Source organism: Marmota monax, unplaced genomic scaffold (genome assembly GCF_021218885.2).
Source record: "Marmota monax isolate L192 unplaced genomic scaffold, Marmota_monax_Labrador192_F-V1.1 WCK01_AAM20220418_F8-fsc00098, whole genome shotgun sequence".
Lineage (NCBI taxonomy): Eukaryota > Metazoa > Chordata > Mammalia > Rodentia > Sciuridae > Marmota > Marmota monax.
Genome location: NW_026694639.1, coordinates 5,826,455 through 5,847,759, shown reverse-complemented (window position 1 = coordinate 5,847,759; position 21,305 = coordinate 5,826,455). Strand labels below are relative to the sequence as shown.

Below are 21,305 nucleotides of genomic sequence, written 5' to 3'. Positions count from 1 at the left end.
GTTCAAGTTAGTGTTATACATTCTATCTTTTTTAAAGGCATCAGAGAGATCTTAAAACATAAATAAGACTTCTGAACAAAAACATATTAGTATCCAAGAATTAATTTGTAAAATCACAAAATTGTTGTAATTCAGGTCAAGAAATAAGTTACTAATCACTATAAGAGAGCACAGAATTAAGTGAACTTATTGTAGTTTTTTATTGTTTTGCTAACTAAGATTCATTATGATGTAGTCTGCTTGCATTTCCACAATATATGCAGCAAACAGTGATTGCCTGGAGTTGGTTAACATGACTTTCATCTTTTCAGAGACTGAAAATCCAGAGTGTTGTGCTGAATCTATACCATACTCAATAATCAATTTTATGTTCTTGTATTATGTGCCTGGAGATCATAAAACCTGACAAAAAGCAACTGCCAAATGAATGTTTCATATGGAGTTCCAAAAACTGATGAGCTAAAAATTCTTTCTCAGGAAAGAATGGATTTTTAAAGCCAATAAGCAAGTATACTTTTTCAGTGAATTGATGCACAGATTTTAGACTGTTATAAAATTAGAATCTACTGCATAAGCTAAAAAGTCATTTCCATTAGAAAAAAATGAATATAAGGTTAAGTATTCCTTATTCTACATGTGTGGAACCAAAAATGTTCTGGATTTCAGAATATTTGCATGTGCTTAATAAAACAGCTTGGGGATAATAAGCAAGTCTAAACACAAATGTTTCACTTATGTTTCATATACACCTCATACACAAATTTCATACAGAACGTTTAGTGCATCTGCATTTTGACTGTACAATCACATAAGGTCAGGTGTGGGATTTTCCACTTGTGGTGATATGTTGGTAGTTAAAAAGTTTTGGATTTTGGAGCACTGTGGATTTTGGATTAGAGATGCTCATCCTATAGTACTCAGACATCACTGACATTAATTCAACTTGCCCTTCAAAACAGAACTGTTTTGGAGTATGGGTGTGTTTCTAAGAAAAAAATTAAACTTATAAAAACAGTGGGAAACAGAAAGAAAGTTTATCATTTTGTAAAAATCTAAACTGTGCTCGAAAAATAAGTTATTCTCATATTTTCTAGCATGCAGTTTAAATCTACAGTCTCTGAAAATCTGTGATTTTGAAATGTATTTTAAAATATCAAAGTTGATATAATCCTATACACTATTGTCTATGTGAGTTCTCTCACTTAAATGACTCAAGAGTAGTTATTCTCAAAGGAGAAAGAGAACTAGGAAAAGAGACCCACTAGGATTTTTTGGTAATACAGTAGAAGGAGGGATATACAGTACTGTGATCTATTACTTTGCCCGGATTTTACTCATGACATTTCAGTTATTATTCTGGATTTCATATTTATCAACAGAAGGCATAGGTTAAAAAGAAAAGGTAGGCCATCCTAATTACAGAAACACAAGACACATTATTTTAAAAAGATTGTCAGATTGGATCTATAAGGAAAGGATAAAGATACCATACTTCCATTTAGGAGGACTGAATTTTAAAAGGCAAATTTACATGTAAAGAACAATAATTTTCCTTCTTACTGATTACCATTTCTGGGAAAGCTGCAGGGAAGAACTTCTGGTTGGCAGAGTAAAAAGACACAAATTCATACTCTACCTGGCTTTCCTAATCAACTAGATGAAAAATTTTAATTGTTCATGTGGGAGAAATTTTAAAATATAAATGCAGAATTAATCATTCCACTTTGAAATAAGTAGTCTTTAAAAATTATTTTCCTTTTTTATCATTTATTTTCTGATCTATATCTTGTATAGGTTGAGTAAATATTTAGATTACCCCATTATGATCACATCTAACATAATTAATCAGGTATGTTGACACTGACATCTAGTTGTGAAATGAGAGATCAGTTGAATATATCAAATGTCTATTTATTGTCATCCAAAGTGACAGCTTACTTTGGAATAAAAGCACTAAGTACAAATAGACCTGTAAGAATTCTGACTTTAAAATCATTGTCATATTTTTATCACTGTTAGCAAAGTATATTTCTCAGTTCTTAAAAAGGGGTTTGCATTTCAAAATCACTAATAATTATATTTATGAATAAAATAAAAATACTTTAATACATTTTTCAAAGATCTATTTAATTTCCTTAGAAAACCTCCTTAGAAGTTTAGCTAATAGTCAACCAAAAAACAATTATTTGAGGTCAAGACATGTTTTAATTACTAACATCAGACTAAATAAAAGAAACCATCAGCCAGAATGCAGGTAGGAAATGTTTGAGATCTGTTAACTGATGATGTCCTTGGTACTGCATCTTACGAAAATGGAAACATTATATTTCAACAAAAGATAGCACAGAGCTGGAGAAATGGTACAGGAAAGAAGATACTAAATAATGTGAAAAAAAGAAGCACACTGAGGGATTTTACATGGAATGAAAAATAAAGATATTATATCAGATAATATGGTGAAATTCAGGCAAAAGGAGGCAATGAATTTTGAAGAGGATCCTGAGAAAGGAAATTAAGACACGTTTCCAATAAGTGTCTAAGAAAGTCCCCTTTCTTTTCACTCATCCTCCCAACCCCCTACCCCCAACCAGAAGCTTCCTTGGAAAAATACAAAGAGTAAAGACAATTCAATAAGACACTTTTGTCAGAGACCACAGAACACTGCATGACACTGCTATACCTTCTATCCTGAGTATGTAGAAGTCTCAATTTCAAGGGGCATACAGGTTTCTAAAAAGATGTGTTTCTAAATATAGGTATTCAAATTAGAATTAACTCAAAAACTCTAGTAGAACAGCTCTATCCAGTAGAACTTTCTATGATGATGGAAATGTTCTGCATCTGCCCTGACCAGCATGGTAGTTGCTACCCACATGTGGACAGAGATGAAGCATTTTCATGTGACCGATGTAACTGAGGAACTGATTCTCTAATTTAATTTCATCTTAATTAACTTAATTGCTACATATGGCTAGTCGGTTCACCACAATTAAAGTCCTGTACAAATCAGCACTCTATAGTGCAAAAGCAGGGAGTCAGAAAAATTCAAGTTCAAATTCTGGATCTGACATTCACCAGTCATGCAGTCTTGGAAAATTTACTTATCCTCTCTAAGTTGCAGTTTCTTCATCAATGAAATGCACATAAAAACAGTTTCCATAAGCCATAAAAAAAGTAAATGAAATAAAGTCTATAAAATACTAGCAATAGGAGATGCTTAGTAATTATTAAAATTTCTGTTCACTGCCTACCTTTTATCCTAAATATTATAAATTAAATAGAAAAATACTAATAATGATTGTTATTTTGTGATTGCTAAAGCAAAGAAATTTGGCCTGTGAGAAAATTTTGAGCTATTACAATTCATCTGAGGAATTAATTTAAGAAGAAGTTTTAAAGATTCAGAGTAACATAAGAAGGAGATATCTTCACAAATGACAACAACTATATGGCTTATCCTCTACTATAAAAAAATTAAGTGAAAACTAAAATGAAATCCCAAGAGATGAGCATTGATGAAGGGAAAAACTTTCCAGACCTTGCTATCAAACCTTGGGATGAAAGAGAGAAATAGAGGGATACGGGATAGAATTGCTTCCTTCCAGGATATTTATTACTTGTTTTGTCTAATATGAAAGAAGATAATCCAAACAAATTCAAAAGATACTTCCCGTCTTTAACACTCTAAGAGCATTTGGAGAAAAGGATAGGTCTTTCACTATTTGCCATTTTTTGACAAAGATTTTGGTCTCCTCTCTCTAATTCACTGGTTAGAAGCTGGAAAACTAATGCAAGAGAAATGCTACTTTATGGTTGTTTGTCTAACAATTTGTTTTTTTATTTTTTAATATTTTGTTTTTTGTTGTGGTTGGACACAATACCTATTTTTTATTAATTAATTTTTATGTGGTGCTGAGAATTGAAACCAAGGCCTCACACGTGCTAGGCGAGCACTCTACCGCTGAGCCACAACCCCAGCCCCTAACAATTCGCTTTTTCTAAAAAATACATTTTAAAAACTATGAGGAAATAAAAATAGTAAATCTATAATAATTACATTATGAGAATATAAAGTTTGTTTCCATATTACCTGACAAAGCAGATAAAAACTAATTTATAGTTATTAAAATATAGTAACTGCATAAAGGCTTAAATTTTTCCTTCTAATTATAATCGTCTATTAGAAGACAAACTGATACCACTCCACAAAGTTGTACCACAGGTGAAATACTACTGTCATACTTTTTGATGGCATCAGCCTTCCATGGCCTTGTCTCTCTTGTCCTTTCAAACTACCTAAGCAATATTCATCTATATGCCAAACTCAATACTAAGTACACTGAATATTTTTTAAAAATACTGTGGAAAGTAGATAGCAGGCATCATCTTCTTCCTATTACAGAATTTTAAAACTTCCCAATTTTTCCATAGTGCTCAGTCTCTCTAAATTTTACTTTTGTATTAATGACTCAAAAATATGATTTCTACCACATTATCTCTGCAAAAACTGTTTGCATATACCAACATTAGTACCCCTTCTCTTCAATAACCAACAACAAATTTATTCACTGTGGCAATGTACCAGATAAAAGGACACCATGCCACTCTCTCTGTAACTAGATGTGGCCATGTGACTAAGTTCAGACTAATAACACACACACACACACACACACACACATATATATATATATCTCGCAGTCTCGCACGTGATTGGGCACCTCCCGAATTGGGTGTGAGGTGCTCTGGCTAAACTGTGTCAGAGCTTTCCCCACCCTCTCCAGGTGCGAGAGCCTGTCTGTGTGGGGGTGTGACTGACCACTGACCCTGAGGCCAATCACTGACCCTGACCTTGGAATGCTGCCCCCCTCGACCTTCATTGGATGGAATTTTCCCCTTAATTTCTTGTTCCCCAATAAAAGGCCACTTCCTGGCTCTCTCTCTCTCTCTCTCTCTCTCTCTCTCTCTCTCTCTCTCTCTCTCCTGCTAGCCCTGAGTAAGCCTTGCTGCCCTACCGGGTGGTTCGAGGTATGAGCCAGAGAGGTGAGAGCCGACTTGGACCTGGTCATAGAAAAAGGTAATTGAGTCTGTGTGTTTTATTTTGATCTCACTAGTTAACTTTTATGCCACGAACCTCTTTAATGAAACCAGTGTGCTGGTCGCCTGGTGGAAAAAAAAAATTATATATATATATATATATATATCACAATTTGGGAGGTCTTCTAAAAAGGAAGAGTGCTTTCTGAACTTTCTACTGTATGTTTAGAAAACAGACATATGGCTGTAGCTCTAGTCACCTTGTAACCATGCAGATGAGGCCCATTCTGTAGTGCTGGTGAAGCAGAAAACTGGAAGGAGCTAATGCCCTATGTGATATAATGGCATCACAACAACAGCCCCTGATTACCACATCTAGGCATATTTTATGTGAGAAAGAAATAAATTTCTACTTTATTTTTTAAGTCATTATTTTGGAAGTTTCCTATTCTGACATTCAAATTTAATCCCAATAGATGCTTCAGTTGTTTAGATGTGGCATATGTGTGTAATAAGAAAAGAACTTCAGATCCACTTTCTTTTTAGACTGGGTCAATTTAATTCAACAAATGCCGACTACTGTGTGCAAAGCATTTTTTTTTTTTTTAGAACCTACAGGGATTGATAGGCAGGGGTTAAATTTATAGAGTTCTAGGAGTTTTAAAAGTAAAACAATATTGTTTATCCCTAAAGTACAAGAATTCTTTCACACTTTAGAAACTTCATGAAAGGATACTGTCAAGGTTCAAAGACTTTAAATGGTTATATTTATTTTTAAACTACACATATCAATATGTATAACACTTAATATCAAATTTTAAAATTATAGTATCAATTGCTCTTTTTTCTGAACTCACATCAGTAAATATGTATTGGTTCTTTCCAGGGTTCTTGCTTCGTTGTGATCAAATCCTTCCACTGCTTAACAGTCTTTTGGTAATTCACTACTGTCTTCCTGATAAAATCCAAACTCCTTGGCATGATCTGTATATGACCAGCCTACTTTCTTGACATTGTCCATTGAACCCATGCTCTTCCAGTTCACACACTCCACAAACATACACTGCCCCAGACAATACCAAACTACATACAGTACTCTGTGGGGGCATTACTTCTCAATCCTGGTGCCTATGTATATAGTTTAAAGACCTGTTCCACACTGCTCAACCCCTGGCACTACCTCTTCTGTTCTAGGTCATTCTTATTTGTCCCTCAGAGCAAGCATGAAGTCTTCCAGGGGCCCTTCACTAATGCCACCAGTGCAAAACAGAATCTGGAATGTGTTCTTCACATTCTGTAGTTCACATTTTCCCCAGGATGCATCTTCTCAATAGACACCATATACATCTGACAGAGCCCAGGCCATGTCATGCATCTAGGTACTCAACACCAAGATGCTGCCATAACTGGCACACAACAGGCCCTCAATAAATGTGTCTTAGCTGAACATATGCATAAAAATGAGCTCCTGATTACTGCTGGCTACACTGTTATCCCGCTCCTGAGAGTATCACTGGCTTGAAAAGTATTAAGAAAGCCTGTATTTATGTGTTAATGTCTATCTCAAAGTTCACTTTAAAGTAGATGGTTTAATATTTTGGTCAAATTTTCACCTAGGAAGTATCTACAATAAAGTTCCCAGGATGAACTACAAAATTCCATTTAACTTACAACATCTTAAATATAGCACCAACAGTGTTATTTATTTATTGTCAGGCAGTCAGTAAAAATTCATCAGAGCAGCTATCATGCACTGGGCACTCTACTGAGATACAAGATAAGTGGATAATTATATGCAATACCAGCATCCAGACCCCTTTTTTTTCTACCAATAGTCCTAGGTTTTCTTTTAGGGATCTTATCTCATTCACTGTCAAAAGTGATTCAGATGGCCTCAAACTCCCCACACAATAGCTCACAGGAGAGCAGAGATCAAGTTCCTAAGCCAAGTATCCAGACAGATCTCAGAATGGTCATACAATTCAAAACAAGCCAAACATACACAATAAGAAGGAACACCCAGCTTTTTCTTGTGCAACTAGCAAGAGTGCTCAATCTTTCTTCCTAGCTCTGGAAGGATATAGGTTCAGGGGCAACTACAGCCATATTGATGCAGTAAGCGAAAGTAAAAAGTACTCAGTCCAGGGCTGGGGTTGTGGCTCAATGCTACAGCACTTGTCTCACATGTGTGAGGCACTGGGATCGATTCTCAGCACCACATATAAATAAATGAATAAAATAAGGCCAATCAACAACCCCCCCCCCAATTTTTTTTTAAAGTACTCAATCCAGTGGAACAAAATTGAGATACATAAACTGATTCCTAACTACATGATTTGAGCTTCTGCTCAAGCTCTACACTAAACCAAGCCTACACTGGACTTGGTCATTAAATAAGTACATATTTACAACTATTAAATAAACCAGTTTGGCCTGAGTTTTATAACCTAAAAAACAAACAAACAAACAAAACAACCAACAGTTCTAATAGCATTCAAGTGAAAACACACTGATATATCATTTACTTCTATGTGAAAATACATTTGAATTCCAGCTTGGCAACCAGAGCAATATAAATGAAAGAGCTTATGAATAAGTAATTAACCATATATCTGCAAAATAGAAGTACTTCTCTTGATCAATGCTCCCCAAGTGTCTTAAATTGAGGTAAGAGAGGCAGGAATCTTCAATCTCTGCAGCAAAAACTTCACTGTGGGTCTACTCAACCACCTATTACTATACACAGATACTAAATGCAGCAACATAAACAGTATCATGAATGTCTTTTAAGGAGCACATAATATTTTCAGGTATACAGTCTTATAGTTTTTAAACCTGGCTATTACACATTTGAAAATGCACACTAATGAAACATCTGGACAAGTATGTAAAAATACAAAACTACATCTGTATGTATATGGGAATAGACATGTTAAAAAATATTTACTGACCCAAAATAATGAGACCCAGGAGCTAAGTCTTCGAATTCTATGCTAGGTTACAAGACCAGTGTACTTTAAAGTCTTCCTTCCTCATTTCCCCCTTCCAAGTCTCCTCCTAACTGTATAATTCCATGAGTCTGTTCCCACTAAGCCACATAGTATCATTAGGTATTCCTATTTTATTTAAATGAAGGTTTTCTTCGGCATATCCTTATATGGAGCTATTTATTTTGTGCAAGAGTATTCATAAACTCTGAGGAAGATTTAGGATATGGATATATTTTTCTCTGTATTTCCATTCCAGCTCTATCATTTCCAGTTCTGTGACTTAGTCAAGTTGTTTAGACTCCAAGGGTTCAGCATCTTCATTTGTAAGAGATGAATAATAAAGCATAAGGCTCTGGATTTTCTGAGGGTTAAATGAATTAATACCTATAAAATGTTTGAATTAGTGTCTAATGATAATACTTGATAAATATTTGTTATTGCTATCATCAAAAGTGCAAAAACATTTTAAAGATGCACGAAATGACCACAGGTGATACAAATTCTCACTGCAGATGTGAGCATCAATTAAGGTTAAATATTTCAGTGAATATTTGGCAGTATGTCTCTAAGGCCTTTAAAATTACTTTGAATTATCAGCACACATCTTCCAGTATGGTAAGCAAAGTAATGGTCCCCCCAAAATGTCCACATACTAATCACTGAAGCCTATAAAACATGTTACCTTATATGGCAATAGGGACTTTGCAGATGTGTTTAAGATAAGCATCTTGAGATGAGGAGACTATCCAGGATTGATTATGCAGATGGATCCAATGCAATCAAGACAGAGGTAGGTCAGAATCAGAGAAGGGGAAGCAATGAGGGATGCAGAAGTCTGAGAGAAGGAATTGAAGATGCTACACTTCTGGCTTTGACGATAGGAAAAGGGGTCACAAGTCAAGCGATGAAGGTAGCCTCTAGAAGCTAAAAAAGCTAAGGAAATAAAGTCTGTCCTCAAACCTCCAGAAGGAGCATAGTTCTGCCCAACACCCTGATTTTAAGACTTCTGATCTCCAGAATTGTAAGGTAATAAATTTGTATTGCTTTAAAGCTACTAAGTTTGAGGTAGTTACAGCAGCAATAGGAAATTATTACTTAGTACAATAATTAGAGATGGGAAGAGAAGATTAAATATATAGAATAAATTATGCTTTTTATTTACAATAGTAAAAAATTATAAGTTTACAAACATTTAATGAAAAGGAAAAATAAAGTTAAATAAAGTTAAAAAAAAGAAAAGCTTTAATTTATTTTTAAAGTTCATGAAACCATTAGAATAAAAATTTTAAAAATACAATCAAAACCCTCACCATTTTTTATCACTGCATTGGTGTCATGGGTGATTTTTAAAAAACATGTATTCCCTTTTTGTGTAACATAATTACTTCCCCATAGAACATAATTTCTGGAGGAAAAACAAAGATGCTGAATCCCTGATGCACAATACAATAACTGAAACACAAAGCCACTCCATAATTATGTACTAAATAAATAAATGTTTTCAGTATGTTCAGACTTTTCAACAAAGGCATTATTGATATAGTTGTCAAACAATAAATGAAAATAGTGAAACTTTTAAAATTTCAACTTCACTAATAATAAGAAATCAAGGTAACATTTTCACCTAGTAAATTACATAGTTTAAAGTTCTATATAGACATCTTATGGTTATGCACAGACACTACTGAATATAAACTGGTATGTCCTTTTAAAATATTGGCAACATCATCAGGAACCTTTACAATGTTCCCACACTGTCACTTACTCATTCAACAAATATTTACTCAGTATCCACTATGTGACAGGCACTATTATAGGCACCAAAGATAATGCAATTAACAAGTAGAACCAAACAAACAATATAACCCCACATGTATGGAGCTCACATTTTAGAAGAGAAGGCAGTTAGTTAGAAAGATAAAGAAGTATAATATACAGTATAAAGACAGTAGTGAGTACTAAAGAGAAAAAGAAAACAGGAAAGGACATAGGAAGGCAGGGTAGAAGATATATAGATTTTGTATGAATAACAGTACAATATACATCCCTTCAGGCCTTTTTCTGTGTTCAAACACATACATATTACATACACACACACAAAGTATGTGTCCAAACAGAAATAAATTGTCCATTGCTCCCTTGAGAATATCCGAAGTTAGATGTATGGCCATTTTCATTACATAAAAATTGTAAGGATATAGCAGAAATAGTCAAATGGCTTCATGTAACATAATTAAAATTTTGCTAAGCAAACATTTTAAATAACAATCAGTATGTTCACTTAGAAATAGTGTCTTCTCAAAATTTAAGAAAGAATTTGATTCTACTTTCTCATATACATCTTTGAAATCAAGGTCTTTTATCATCAATACAGTCACTTTTTAAGTTATCTGACATAGTATAGTTCAAGGGTACATCAATTTCTCTTCAGTAAAAGTTACTTGAGATCAAGTCCTTTTTGAGTTTATGTATGATGTTGTTACTGGAAATTTTATGCCAACCACAAATAACCATTAGCTATTTGTGATCTCCACAAGCATCTATTATACTGCTTTGTCATTTTCAAAAGACTTAAATATAATGATATCTAACACTTATCATTTGTAAGTTATCCCTCTGAAAATTATTAATAAATTTTAAATTTGTCTTTATGAATCAAGACTTATTGAGACTATTTTAAGTGTCCTATCATGTAATAGAAAAATCTATAATAAGTATTAAAATTTTACAACCATCTATACAAAATTCTTCAATTTAGAGGACACACAGGAACTAAAAAATCTGTAAAACATTGAGTTATTTGGATGTTAAATATGCATTTCTGTCTTGTGTGATTTATTTGATGCTATAGTTAAAGGTCATGATGGGAGAGGTGAGGAGAAATTATGGGTTTTGCTTTGGGGTTAGAGTTTGAACTGTCCGTGAGACCCGTGGAAATATCCAGTAGGCTCCGACTAGTGCATTTTGGACAGAGGAGAAGTAAGGCAGGAGATAAATACTTGTTTATACATAGAGTCAGAGACAGACTATAGAGAAGAGGACCTACAAGATGGAGCAGTGAAGACAGTGGCATTTCATGTATAGGTAGAAGAGACCTTGAGGACGGACACTGAGCTGGAAAGGTTAGAGAGTGAGGTAGAGGACCTAAGAACATTGTACTATGAAAGTAAAGGAAGGGGAGCATTTTAAACAAAGGGGACTATACTGCAAATCAAATGAAGCAAGGATTAAAAAGTTTACATTAGTTGCCATTTCCTAGCTGGTGTCCTATGCAGCAGTCTTCTGAGAGCTTGTAATCAGTGTGCCTTAACGGTCAAATACGTTTATAAACTCTTCACATTTTTCCTTGAGACATTTTCCAGACACATCAAATGTCACAGAGGTATTGAGAAACCCTAAAGTAATAACACTTTCTGATTTTAAACAGCACTTTCCATGTGTAATTGAGCAAGCCCCCCCCCCCCAATCCTTTTTTTTTTTTACATGGTAGAAGGAGTGGGGAAGACTCATTAGCATCTAGAAAACAGTGTTCCTTAGTACATGTCTCAGGAAATATCTGATAAACAACAGGGCATTGATGGAGTTGAGAGGAGGTGCCAGGATCATACGCATTAACTAATAAGTGTTTTGATTCTGCTCACAAATTGGGCTAACTTTGAAGCTTTTTGTAGTTTTTCCATTAGGCAAGATTCACTGTTATTCCCACACTCTCTTTTTTCTCTAAACGTATCCAAAAATTGAATTCTGGTCTCTGTCCTACCTTTAAAACTTCCTCACAATGTATTTGTCCTCATCCCAATAACAGGCATGTCCATTCTTCTAGTTGTCTCATCTAAGCCTTGGAATCATCCTTGTTTTCCTTTTTCATTCAAATCAGCAAATTCTATAGGCTCTATCTTCAAACTATGTTTATAATAATATTGTTTCTCTCCATTTTCATCTTCGTCACATGACAGAGAAGGCACTCCAATACTAAACTGGTCACAGTTTCACAAGGACATCGCCATACTATAGCATGAAGGACCTGACAGGGCAGGCTGTATGGGACCATCACATCCCACAGCTATTGGGAGGAGGTAATGTAAAGTCCTATACAGAGACATTGTTGAATCTGAAATAGCAGTTTCCATATTTCCATATGTATTTGAGCAAGAACACTGCAGGGGAAAGAAAGGAGAGGGACCTATTTGCTGGAGTCTATCCGATTCGGTCTCTCACTGTCAAGTCACCTATTGCATGACATCACCCTTCATCCCTAACCTCCCATTGCACTTCCTGTCTGTTCAAGTTATGTTATGTATTCCCTCCAGAAGGCAGCTGGAGCAGCTAGATCCCACACCTTCACTTCATTTAGGTCCAGATACCAGGGGCAGGCAGAACATTCTGAGGGACTACTGCCAGGCCTCCAACCCCTCACAGCATTAGACAATAACTATGATAAGTTCACTATCCTTCACTAACTAACTGGACTACAGGATAAAAATGTAAGCACCTTTATAAGGTTGTAAACTGCATTACATAATTTGGTACCTTTTAAACTTTGCCTTCTTTCTTAACATTTCTTACTTAGAACATATGTTACACACATACAGTGTGACAGCATCTCAGTATTTACACATTGCCACACAGACCATGTGTGCTTATTCATGTCTCTATGAGTCTGGACAGTGTGACATACCCTTCCCCTCTTGAGTATCTGGAAAACTCCCAATCAACCTTAAAAAGCGTACATGGAAAATTATAACAAGAGTGAAGGAGAAATAATGCACAGATAAGTAAAATAAGTTAAAAGAGGGACATTCAATGGATGTCCTAGATATAGAAAGAGCTCTTAAAAAAGCAATAAGAAAGATTAAATTAATAGCAACATGAACAAGTTACAATTACATACAAATCATAAGCATATGAAAATGGTCAATTTTATAAGTGACATCACTATGTATTACTACATATTATATATCAGGAACTAATGTGTACAGAACTTTAAGCACATCTTGCTTCACTACACCATATAAAGTTAGGATTATTATCCTAATTTTAACAATGAGGAAACCTAACAATGAAGCCAGTCACAAAACAATGTAGAAAATAGAAAAGAACTAACATTTGCTTGTAATTTATTTGTAATAAAATGTTACATTTTATTTAACTCCTACAGCACATATCCATCTCACAGATAAGGTACTTAGGCTGAGAAAGGTTAAAGAATGTCCCAGGAGTCACACAATTACCATGTGGCAGATCATTCTGATTCCTAAATAATGGCAAGATTTTTTATCACTCAGAGAAACATATGGAGTAATTCAGAAAGCTCTGGAAGGGAGGCCAGGGAAATAAACAGGAAGTAGACATAGGTGAGAACTTTCACATAGCAGAAAAGTAAGCTTTTTAGAGAATCAAGAGGGTAAAACAAAACAGTCTGCTCTCCTCACTGCTGTCTCTTTTACCTGTTCACATTCATTTTTTATCATCATTTATGGTTATAAATAATTCTTTCCCTGACCAATCTATTCCTATGTAATTAAAATTTAGCCTGAACAGTCTTCAACAACTTCAAATATTAAATAGTTTCTTCTAGAGGCAATTTTAAATAACACATATCAACTTTCTATAACTTTAACATATTGAGTCCTTACTACATTCTAAGCACTATTCCAGGGCTTTTTTAAAACATAAATTTATAATCACATAACTCCCCCTTGAGATACATATTATCATGCTCCCATTTTTTAGAAGAAGAAACTGCACTATGTGTAATAGCTAATAAGTGCAGACATACAGGTATCAAAGTCTTCTGACTACAGAACTGTGCTCTTAAACTGGCAGACTTACTAAATTACCTCTGTCACAAAGTATCTTACATAAATACTGTACAAAATTGTTTTCAATTATTTGGCACTATAAATGATTGTCAGAGATTGTTTAAGTACCAGATACTAAAAAGAATGGTAGAATTTGTTAAATAGAAATCCCTAACACCTGAAGGATTCCTAGAAGCATTTGGCAAAGATAAAGTAAAATGTGGAGGTAGAGTTCTTCTCCCATTCCCTCTTGGGAATAAGATATCCACAGGAAACATGGGATCTGATTGGACCTTTCAGTTGTGCCTACTGCTGCTTAACTATTAGTTCGATATTAGATGACCCATTTGGTTACTAAGCTACATCTTCTAATTCAACATTTATTAGTAATAAAAATGACATGAGTTTAATTTCCTATTTGCCTTAGTCTTATTTCTCAACTTATTCATAACCAAGAAGAGGGGCACTAATTATTGAGACCCCTAAAAAACTTAACACTAGATAGGCCCTAAAATAAATTAAATGTTGTTATCTATTTGTCAGCACTGAGGGAGTAACTATATTTATGAACTACAAATGATAAATATTTTTAAATGGACCAGTTATATTTTGCTTCGCTTTAAATCTGACAAGCAATATAACAGCAACAATGGGAAAATAGACATAAAAAGAAAAAATTTACAATCCCAAAGGCAAATATAATTTAAAATCAAGCAATTCAAACTCCTTAACAAACTATGTTTCAATAATATCATTAGGTGACACACAGATCTACACAGAAAAACACTTCACGACAATGCACTTGCCTGAATCACTTATAAATATACCTAATCACAGAGTGGGTGATGGGAATCTCCAGTATATAAGGCATTAAGAAACAAAGAAAAAAGAGATTTGGAAGTTTAGCAACTAATGAATGGCAAGTGAGAGGCTTAGCACTTTATCATACCATATAAAGGCTGAGCAATTCTTGCTAAAGATGATATTACATGACTAAAACTCAAAACCAATACCATGGAAAATCTTCAGAAATTATTTGAGGGAGCTGAACTTCTTTGTGTTTTAAGAGTGTTTCCAGTGTTTGACTATATAACTGTCCAGCTAGAGCTTGCCTTTATTAGCCACCTTAAACTGTATCTTACTCTTCTCCTGCCACTAATTTTAAAATGAGAAAACTATAGAATCTTATTTGCATATATTTATAGGTATCCTTGCATTCTCCACTGATATATATTCCATGATACTATTTCTTACACTGTTCTATAAAGAGATATTTTCAAACAAATGATTCTCATTAATCAAGATTTTTTCACTTTTTTTTCCCCATACTGAGGATTGAACCCAGGGTTGCTTTATCACTGAGCTACATCTCCAGCTCCTTTTGTTTTATATTTTGAGACAGGATTTCATTAAGTTGTCAAGGCTAGCATTAAACTTTTGATCATCCTGCCTCAGCCTCCTGAGTCTCTGCATTACAGGAATGCACCACCACACCCAGCTCACTAACCAAAATTTCATAGATTATACGGGTATAATATCTAAGAGTGGCCAGGCATGGTGGCTAATGCCTGTAATCCCAGCAGCTTGGGAGGCTGAGGCAGGAGAATAGCAAGTTCAAAGTCGGCCTCAGCAACTTAGTGAAGCCCTGAGCAACTTAAGTGAGACACTGTCTCTACATAAAATATTTAAAAGGACTGGGGATGTGGCTCAGTGGTTAAGCACCCCTGGGTTCATTCTTCTATAGAAGGAAGGAAGGGAGGAGGGAGGGAGGGAGGAAGGAAAGATCTAAGAGCATACTAAGTATCCCTATAAATGAGTATTATGTATATAAGAATGTAGTAGATGAGTTATGCTTGTTGCACTCTAGAATCTATGCCTATGTTTGAAAATTTTTCCCCATATGGGTCCTTGCTTCTCAAAACAGAAGACAGAATTCACATTCCCAGCTTTGTGTGGCAGAGGGATCTAGTACCCACAAACCACTTGCAATCCTGTAAGACCTCCCTTTGAAAGTAGCAATGTGAGGAAGTAAATGAGAAAATCCATCTTTTTGGTGAAGAAGATGGTAGAAATATCCACTTTTAAGGACACAAGTTCATTGGCATTTATGGCATCCAGTCTCCAGAATTGCTGATGCAAAGTGCGATGTAAGTATAGAGCTTTACTAGGGCAATCCCCAGAGTGTGGTTTGAGCAGTGCTCCTGATGATCTAACCTGTTTGTAACGTGTGTGTCCTGTTAATTCTGTGAGCTTCCCAGTGTCCTTTAATTATGTTTCTGCTTATGTTAAACAGACAGTGACTTCTATGGTTTGCTACTAAGAACTGTGTATGATATAAAATAATGATGATGACTATAGTTTTATCAAAATAATGTCAGAATGATTATCTATTCAATAATAAACTTGATAGTCATATAAGGAGAACCTGTCACAGTACAGTACTGTGTAACAGGCTACACAAGAACAGAGAGGAATAGCACATGTGGACATGTAAATACATGGGCATGCAGATATATAATAAAGTAAAATGAAATTTAGAAAATACAAAGCACTATATAGTGACTACAACAATATAACAGCATTTTGCATACACTAATAAGGATGAAATTTTTACTGTTATTAAAATGTTCACTGGGTTAGAAGAAAATCAGTGTTGTTAAAGAAATTAAACATACTCTATTAAGATTCAGTAATATAAGAAAATGTGAATTATATATTTGACAAGGGATTAATATCTAAAATATATAAAGAACTTCTACATACAACTAAAAAAAAAATACAACATGGGCCAAAGACTTTAGTATATATTTCCCAAAGGAGGATATGCAAATTTCCAATAAGCACATGAAAGAATCCTAACATTTTTAGTTATTAAGAAAATACAAATCAAAATCATAATGAAATATCAATGCATATGCATTATTATGGATAGTATTTAAAAGAATGTAAAACAAATAGATGTCAGGATAAAATGGAACCCTCATGAATTGTTGTTGGAAATGTAAAATTATGCAGCTGCTGTGGAAAAATCTGGTGGTTCCTCAAAGAACTAAAAAGAAGATATGATTTAGCAATTCCATTCTTAGGTTATAACCCAAAAGAACTGAGAGTCAAAGGATTCAAAAGGATACTTATACACCAATATTCCAAGCAGCATTATTCACACAGTTAACGGGTTGAAACAACTCAACTTTCCATCAATCTGATTGAATGGATAAACAAAATTGTATATACCTACAATGGAATATCTTTCAGCTTCTGTTTGGGACCATGAAAAAGTTTTGGAAACTGATAATTGGTAATGGTTGCACAACATTTGAGTCAGTTAATACAATTTAATTGAAGATTTTAAAAATATTTATAATAATATATTTTGCACTATATATACTTTACCACAATAAAAAAAATCCATTAAAAACATTACCTACAAATCAGCCCAAACTGTTGCTCAATATTATTCCCATTTTGCTGCTTTTTACTATTATTCAAAGTATAGAACAAGGATAGTGGATCAAACCAGAACAATGGCAACACAGCATGTTATAAAGGTCTGAGAGACATAGGTTAGAATACTGGTTTTACCACTAACTAGCATTATTACATACTTAGACCAGGTTGTGACATTTAGAAATCATTAATAAAAGTTAAAGTTAGCTGCCATTGCTATAGTTTTCATTATTATTTATAAATCACTTGGAAGGGAGCAATGTATTTTATTACAGATAAATTTAAAACTTTGGTACATTAAATAAGTGCACATTGGAAGACAAACAAATGCTAGGAAAACATTTGCATCAATAGGATTGAGTAGATATCCTTCATATGTAAATCTCAAACCAAAGTCCTGGAGAGCAAAGAAGTAGGGAGGGCAGGAAGACTACTTTGAATCACAGGGTCACAGAGTAGGCCTCTCTGAAAAGGCCCCGGATTAATTCAGATATGGCAGATGAAAAGAAGATGGAGTGAGAAACTCTGAGGTGAGTCTAGACTCAAAACTCATATCTGGGCTGAGGTTGTGTTTCAGTAGTAGAGCACTTGCCTACATGTGTGAGGCACTGGGTTTCATCTTCAGCATCACATAAAAATAAATAAATAAAAATAAAGTACTAAAACTCAATATCTGCTCAGAAAATCTATATACTCCATCCATTAAACACTGTCAGTTAAAGCGTCTCATTACCCTTGATACTGCAAAGGGAAACAGGGAAGCTTCAGTTTTGTGGTTGCCTTAGTAAGGTAAGAATAAACATGCATTGCAAGAGGCCTTGGGTTCAATTCCCAGCACCGCAAAAAATAAACAAATGTGCAGGTTCGAAGTTTGTCACTCCATATCCCAGTGTCCACCCTACAGTACTTACCACAAAATAGGCACTCAATCAATTTTAAGTGAATATTATCAAAAGTAAATCTAGCACCAAAGAAATTAAAGGACTCAAAAGGAAAGAGGTAAGTAGAATGACAATAGTTTGAGAGGCTACAAGGTACCCTACGCTAATAAGCACTTGACACATTTTATCTTTAATCCTCACAATTCCTCTCTGAAAGAACAGTTTCACACTTTTAAAAACCAGGAAACGGGTTCCAAAACATTTAAGAAAGGAACCCAGTGCAACAAAATTTGAACTCTACTTTGAACTCAGATCTCTGGCATCTAAATGTAGGGCTGGAGAAGATTCCACAGACTCACCAGGTTTCCCCTCTGGGTTTCCCCACAGTCCTAGTTAGTATGCGCCAACTTTTACCTTGAATCCTAGCTAGCATCCTGCTCGACCCCGCCCCTCCCACTTGGACTTCCCCCAAGATAAAAGACCATGCAAGGCGACAGCACGTGTAGAAGTGGGGCAGGCACCAGGGAAAGGGCTCGCCCCTCCCCCGACCTTGGTCGGCTCCATTTTAATTCGACTTTACAGCCTAGAGAAAGCGACCTCACAAACTTGGGTCCCTGGGGGCTCAGGGCCTGCCCTAGCGACCAACGTGGGGCCCTGGAAAAGGGAGTCTCCGCCTGGAGGGGCGGGCGGGGGCGTCGCAGCCGCCGGTTTCCTGGGCAACCAAGCGCCGCCTCAACTCCGTCTCCGCCCCTAGCGCCTCGCCGCTCTGTCCCGCCTCGGCGCCGAGGCACCAACAAGCGTCCTAGATTCATTCCAGAAAGCATTCGGCCTTTCTCACCTCTCAGTGCGTGGTGCATGCCACCAATGCCACTGTACAGCTCAAGGACCCGCAAGGGCTCCATTCCCCCAGCCGCCGCCGCCGCGTGGGAGCTAGGCCTGCCGGTCCTTCCACTCCTGCTCCCGCCGCCCCCACCGCTCCTTCTGCCTCTGGTTCCGCGGTTTTTCGGTTCCCCCGACGCTGTCGCTGGGCTCAGAACTTTACTGGGCAGAGCGGGGCCTGGGGACTTGGCAGAGGTCAGGAGGGGGAAACAAAGTACGGAAAACTATAAGGCTTCCAAGCGAATAGCAGCCATTCCGGAGCCTGACTGACGCTCAGTCTTCACTGATTGTTTTCCGTGGCCTTGAGTGGGAAAGAAACCCGGAGCTCAGTAGAGGAGTGAAAAACTGCCTTGCCTTCAGAGTGAATCCAGAACAAATTGTTTTTCAGGCGGGCTATTTTTCTGCCCCTTGGAAGTCTGAAGTGTCCAAACATTCCTTCTACTAATTTTGAGCAGTACCACCTACTCAGTGGTGTGGCTGCAACTGCCTGCTGGGATGATGCAGATAAATCAGACCAGCCTCTTGTCTAGAGAAGCTTCTAGAATGAGAAGCAGAACACTGAATGTGTGACGGTAACTCCAAAGATGTTTATTGTCGTCATTAATAGCTTGGGAAATAAGCCCATATAGGATACATTGTTCTTAATAGTTCTCTGCACTATGAGCTTCCAGGAACTAGGGCCTTGACTCTCCAGGATGGTCCTTGTGATCAAGTGGTAGAGGTTCTATTATAAACTAAGATAAGTAGCCAGGAAAGAGGAAGAGGAAACATTCTCATGGTGAAGAGAATGTCCTTCTGTTTGTTCTCCAAACTGCCACAGGTTAACCTTTGTTAAGATAAATTTAGAGGTACTACTTGTAGAGAAAATGATTTGTTAGAAACTTTGCATGCCTGCTAATATAATATTAACAAAAAATATTACTACTATATATGAATTATAGAACTGACTCATCCATTTTGATGTGATCTATGAAATTAACTTTTTAAATTGCAAATATATGTTAGCCTTTAAATGTTTTGGTTTTATTGGTCACTTATTTCAGATAAGAAGTGTTTGTATGGTAGAAAGATACCAGAAAACTGAATTTTAGCCTTGGCATTGCCAGTAACTGATTGTGAGTTTGAGATAAGTGGTGTTGTCTCATCTGTGAAATAAAGGGGAAGGAAGGAAAAGATGAGTGCTGAGCGTATTGCAGATCCAAGATTCCATGGTAGGTTTAGTATTTGAAAAAATAAGTTCTTTTTTTGGCCCCATGATAAGTGTCTGTTCAAATTAAATATCTAGAAAGATTTTTTATCTGCCTTAAACAAATATAGTTTTTAAAAAATTCAAAAAACTATACATATATACACAAATATATATACAACATACATATAATGCATGAAACAAACTGTTATGATATTTATTATATGATATTAACACCATAAACAATTATCAGCACATAAAGTATAAAGGGGGCTTGATAGTGCCAGAGATTTATATATAGTCAACAACCAGTATATTAAATAAACCTAGAATTTGTTCAGCATTGCATTATAAATCAAAACATACAATGGAGAGCCTTCCCTTGTAGGAGGGAACAGTACATACATATGTGGCACAGCTGATAAAAAATACCAACCTCCTAAAAGAAAGGGGGCTAAACCACCATCCCTGCACAGGCTAGTATTTAAGTATTAAATCTGATACTTGAGGGTCTTTGCAATGTAGCCTGGAACTTACTTTTCTTCCTTTGATTTCTCCCTTTCTTGAACTCTGTTGTAAACTAAGTTGATCAGCATTCCCTAGACACACCTGTCACTTCTCTGCCTCTTTCCTTGCTGATATTCGTTACCTTACCTAGAAATCTCCTAACCTTCTTTAACACCTGCACTTCAAGTGGAGCCTTCCTTTTAGATTCCCAGGCTAGACATCTTAACTCATTCAGTTTTCTCAATCTCCCTCCTTTGCTGAAAACACGGGTTCCTCCCTGTTCCTATACTAAATTCTTTCAGTTCCTTCTAAATCTGTTTACAGCTCCGATGAGCCACATCATCTCTTATTGTGATATATTCTCTCTAAAGTTCTTCATATGTGATAAAATTTTCAAGAAAAAGCTTTCTGCATAATCATAATTTATAACTATCTCCATGAAAGTATCTGTACAAGTTAGGATTCCTTGGATTACATGCACTCTCTTCCAATTACTGGTACAAACTGTGTGATTTAGGAAGAGAACCAGGAGGGTTGGCACAATGGGGAGCAGCTGAGAAGAAAGATAAGATGAACAAAT

At 35.8% G+C, this 21,305-nt stretch overlaps 1 protein-coding gene across 9 annotated transcripts in view; it reads right to left on the bottom strand.

The window, feature by feature from the left end:
• The window catches only part of Trdmt1 (tRNA aspartic acid methyltransferase 1), a 61,510-nt gene that overhangs the window by 30,976 nt on the left and 9,229 nt on the right, over positions 1 to 21,305 (bottom strand). Inside the window, exon 1 of one of the 9 annotated variants that reach the window (XM_046423058.2) lies at positions 18,992 to 20,281. The exons of 5 other annotated variants lie outside the window; for them this stretch is intronic. In XM_046423058.2, coding sequence (XP_046279014.1) covers positions 18,992 to 19,055 — 64 coding nt within the window. In that variant the 5' untranslated portion in view covers positions 19,056 to 20,281. Of the gene's footprint in view, positions 1 to 18,512; positions 18,545 to 18,991; positions 20,282 to 21,305 lie in introns of those variants that run through there. 3 more of the 9 variants (XM_046423064.2, XM_046423060.2, XM_046423062.2) reach the window with 3 other exon arrangements.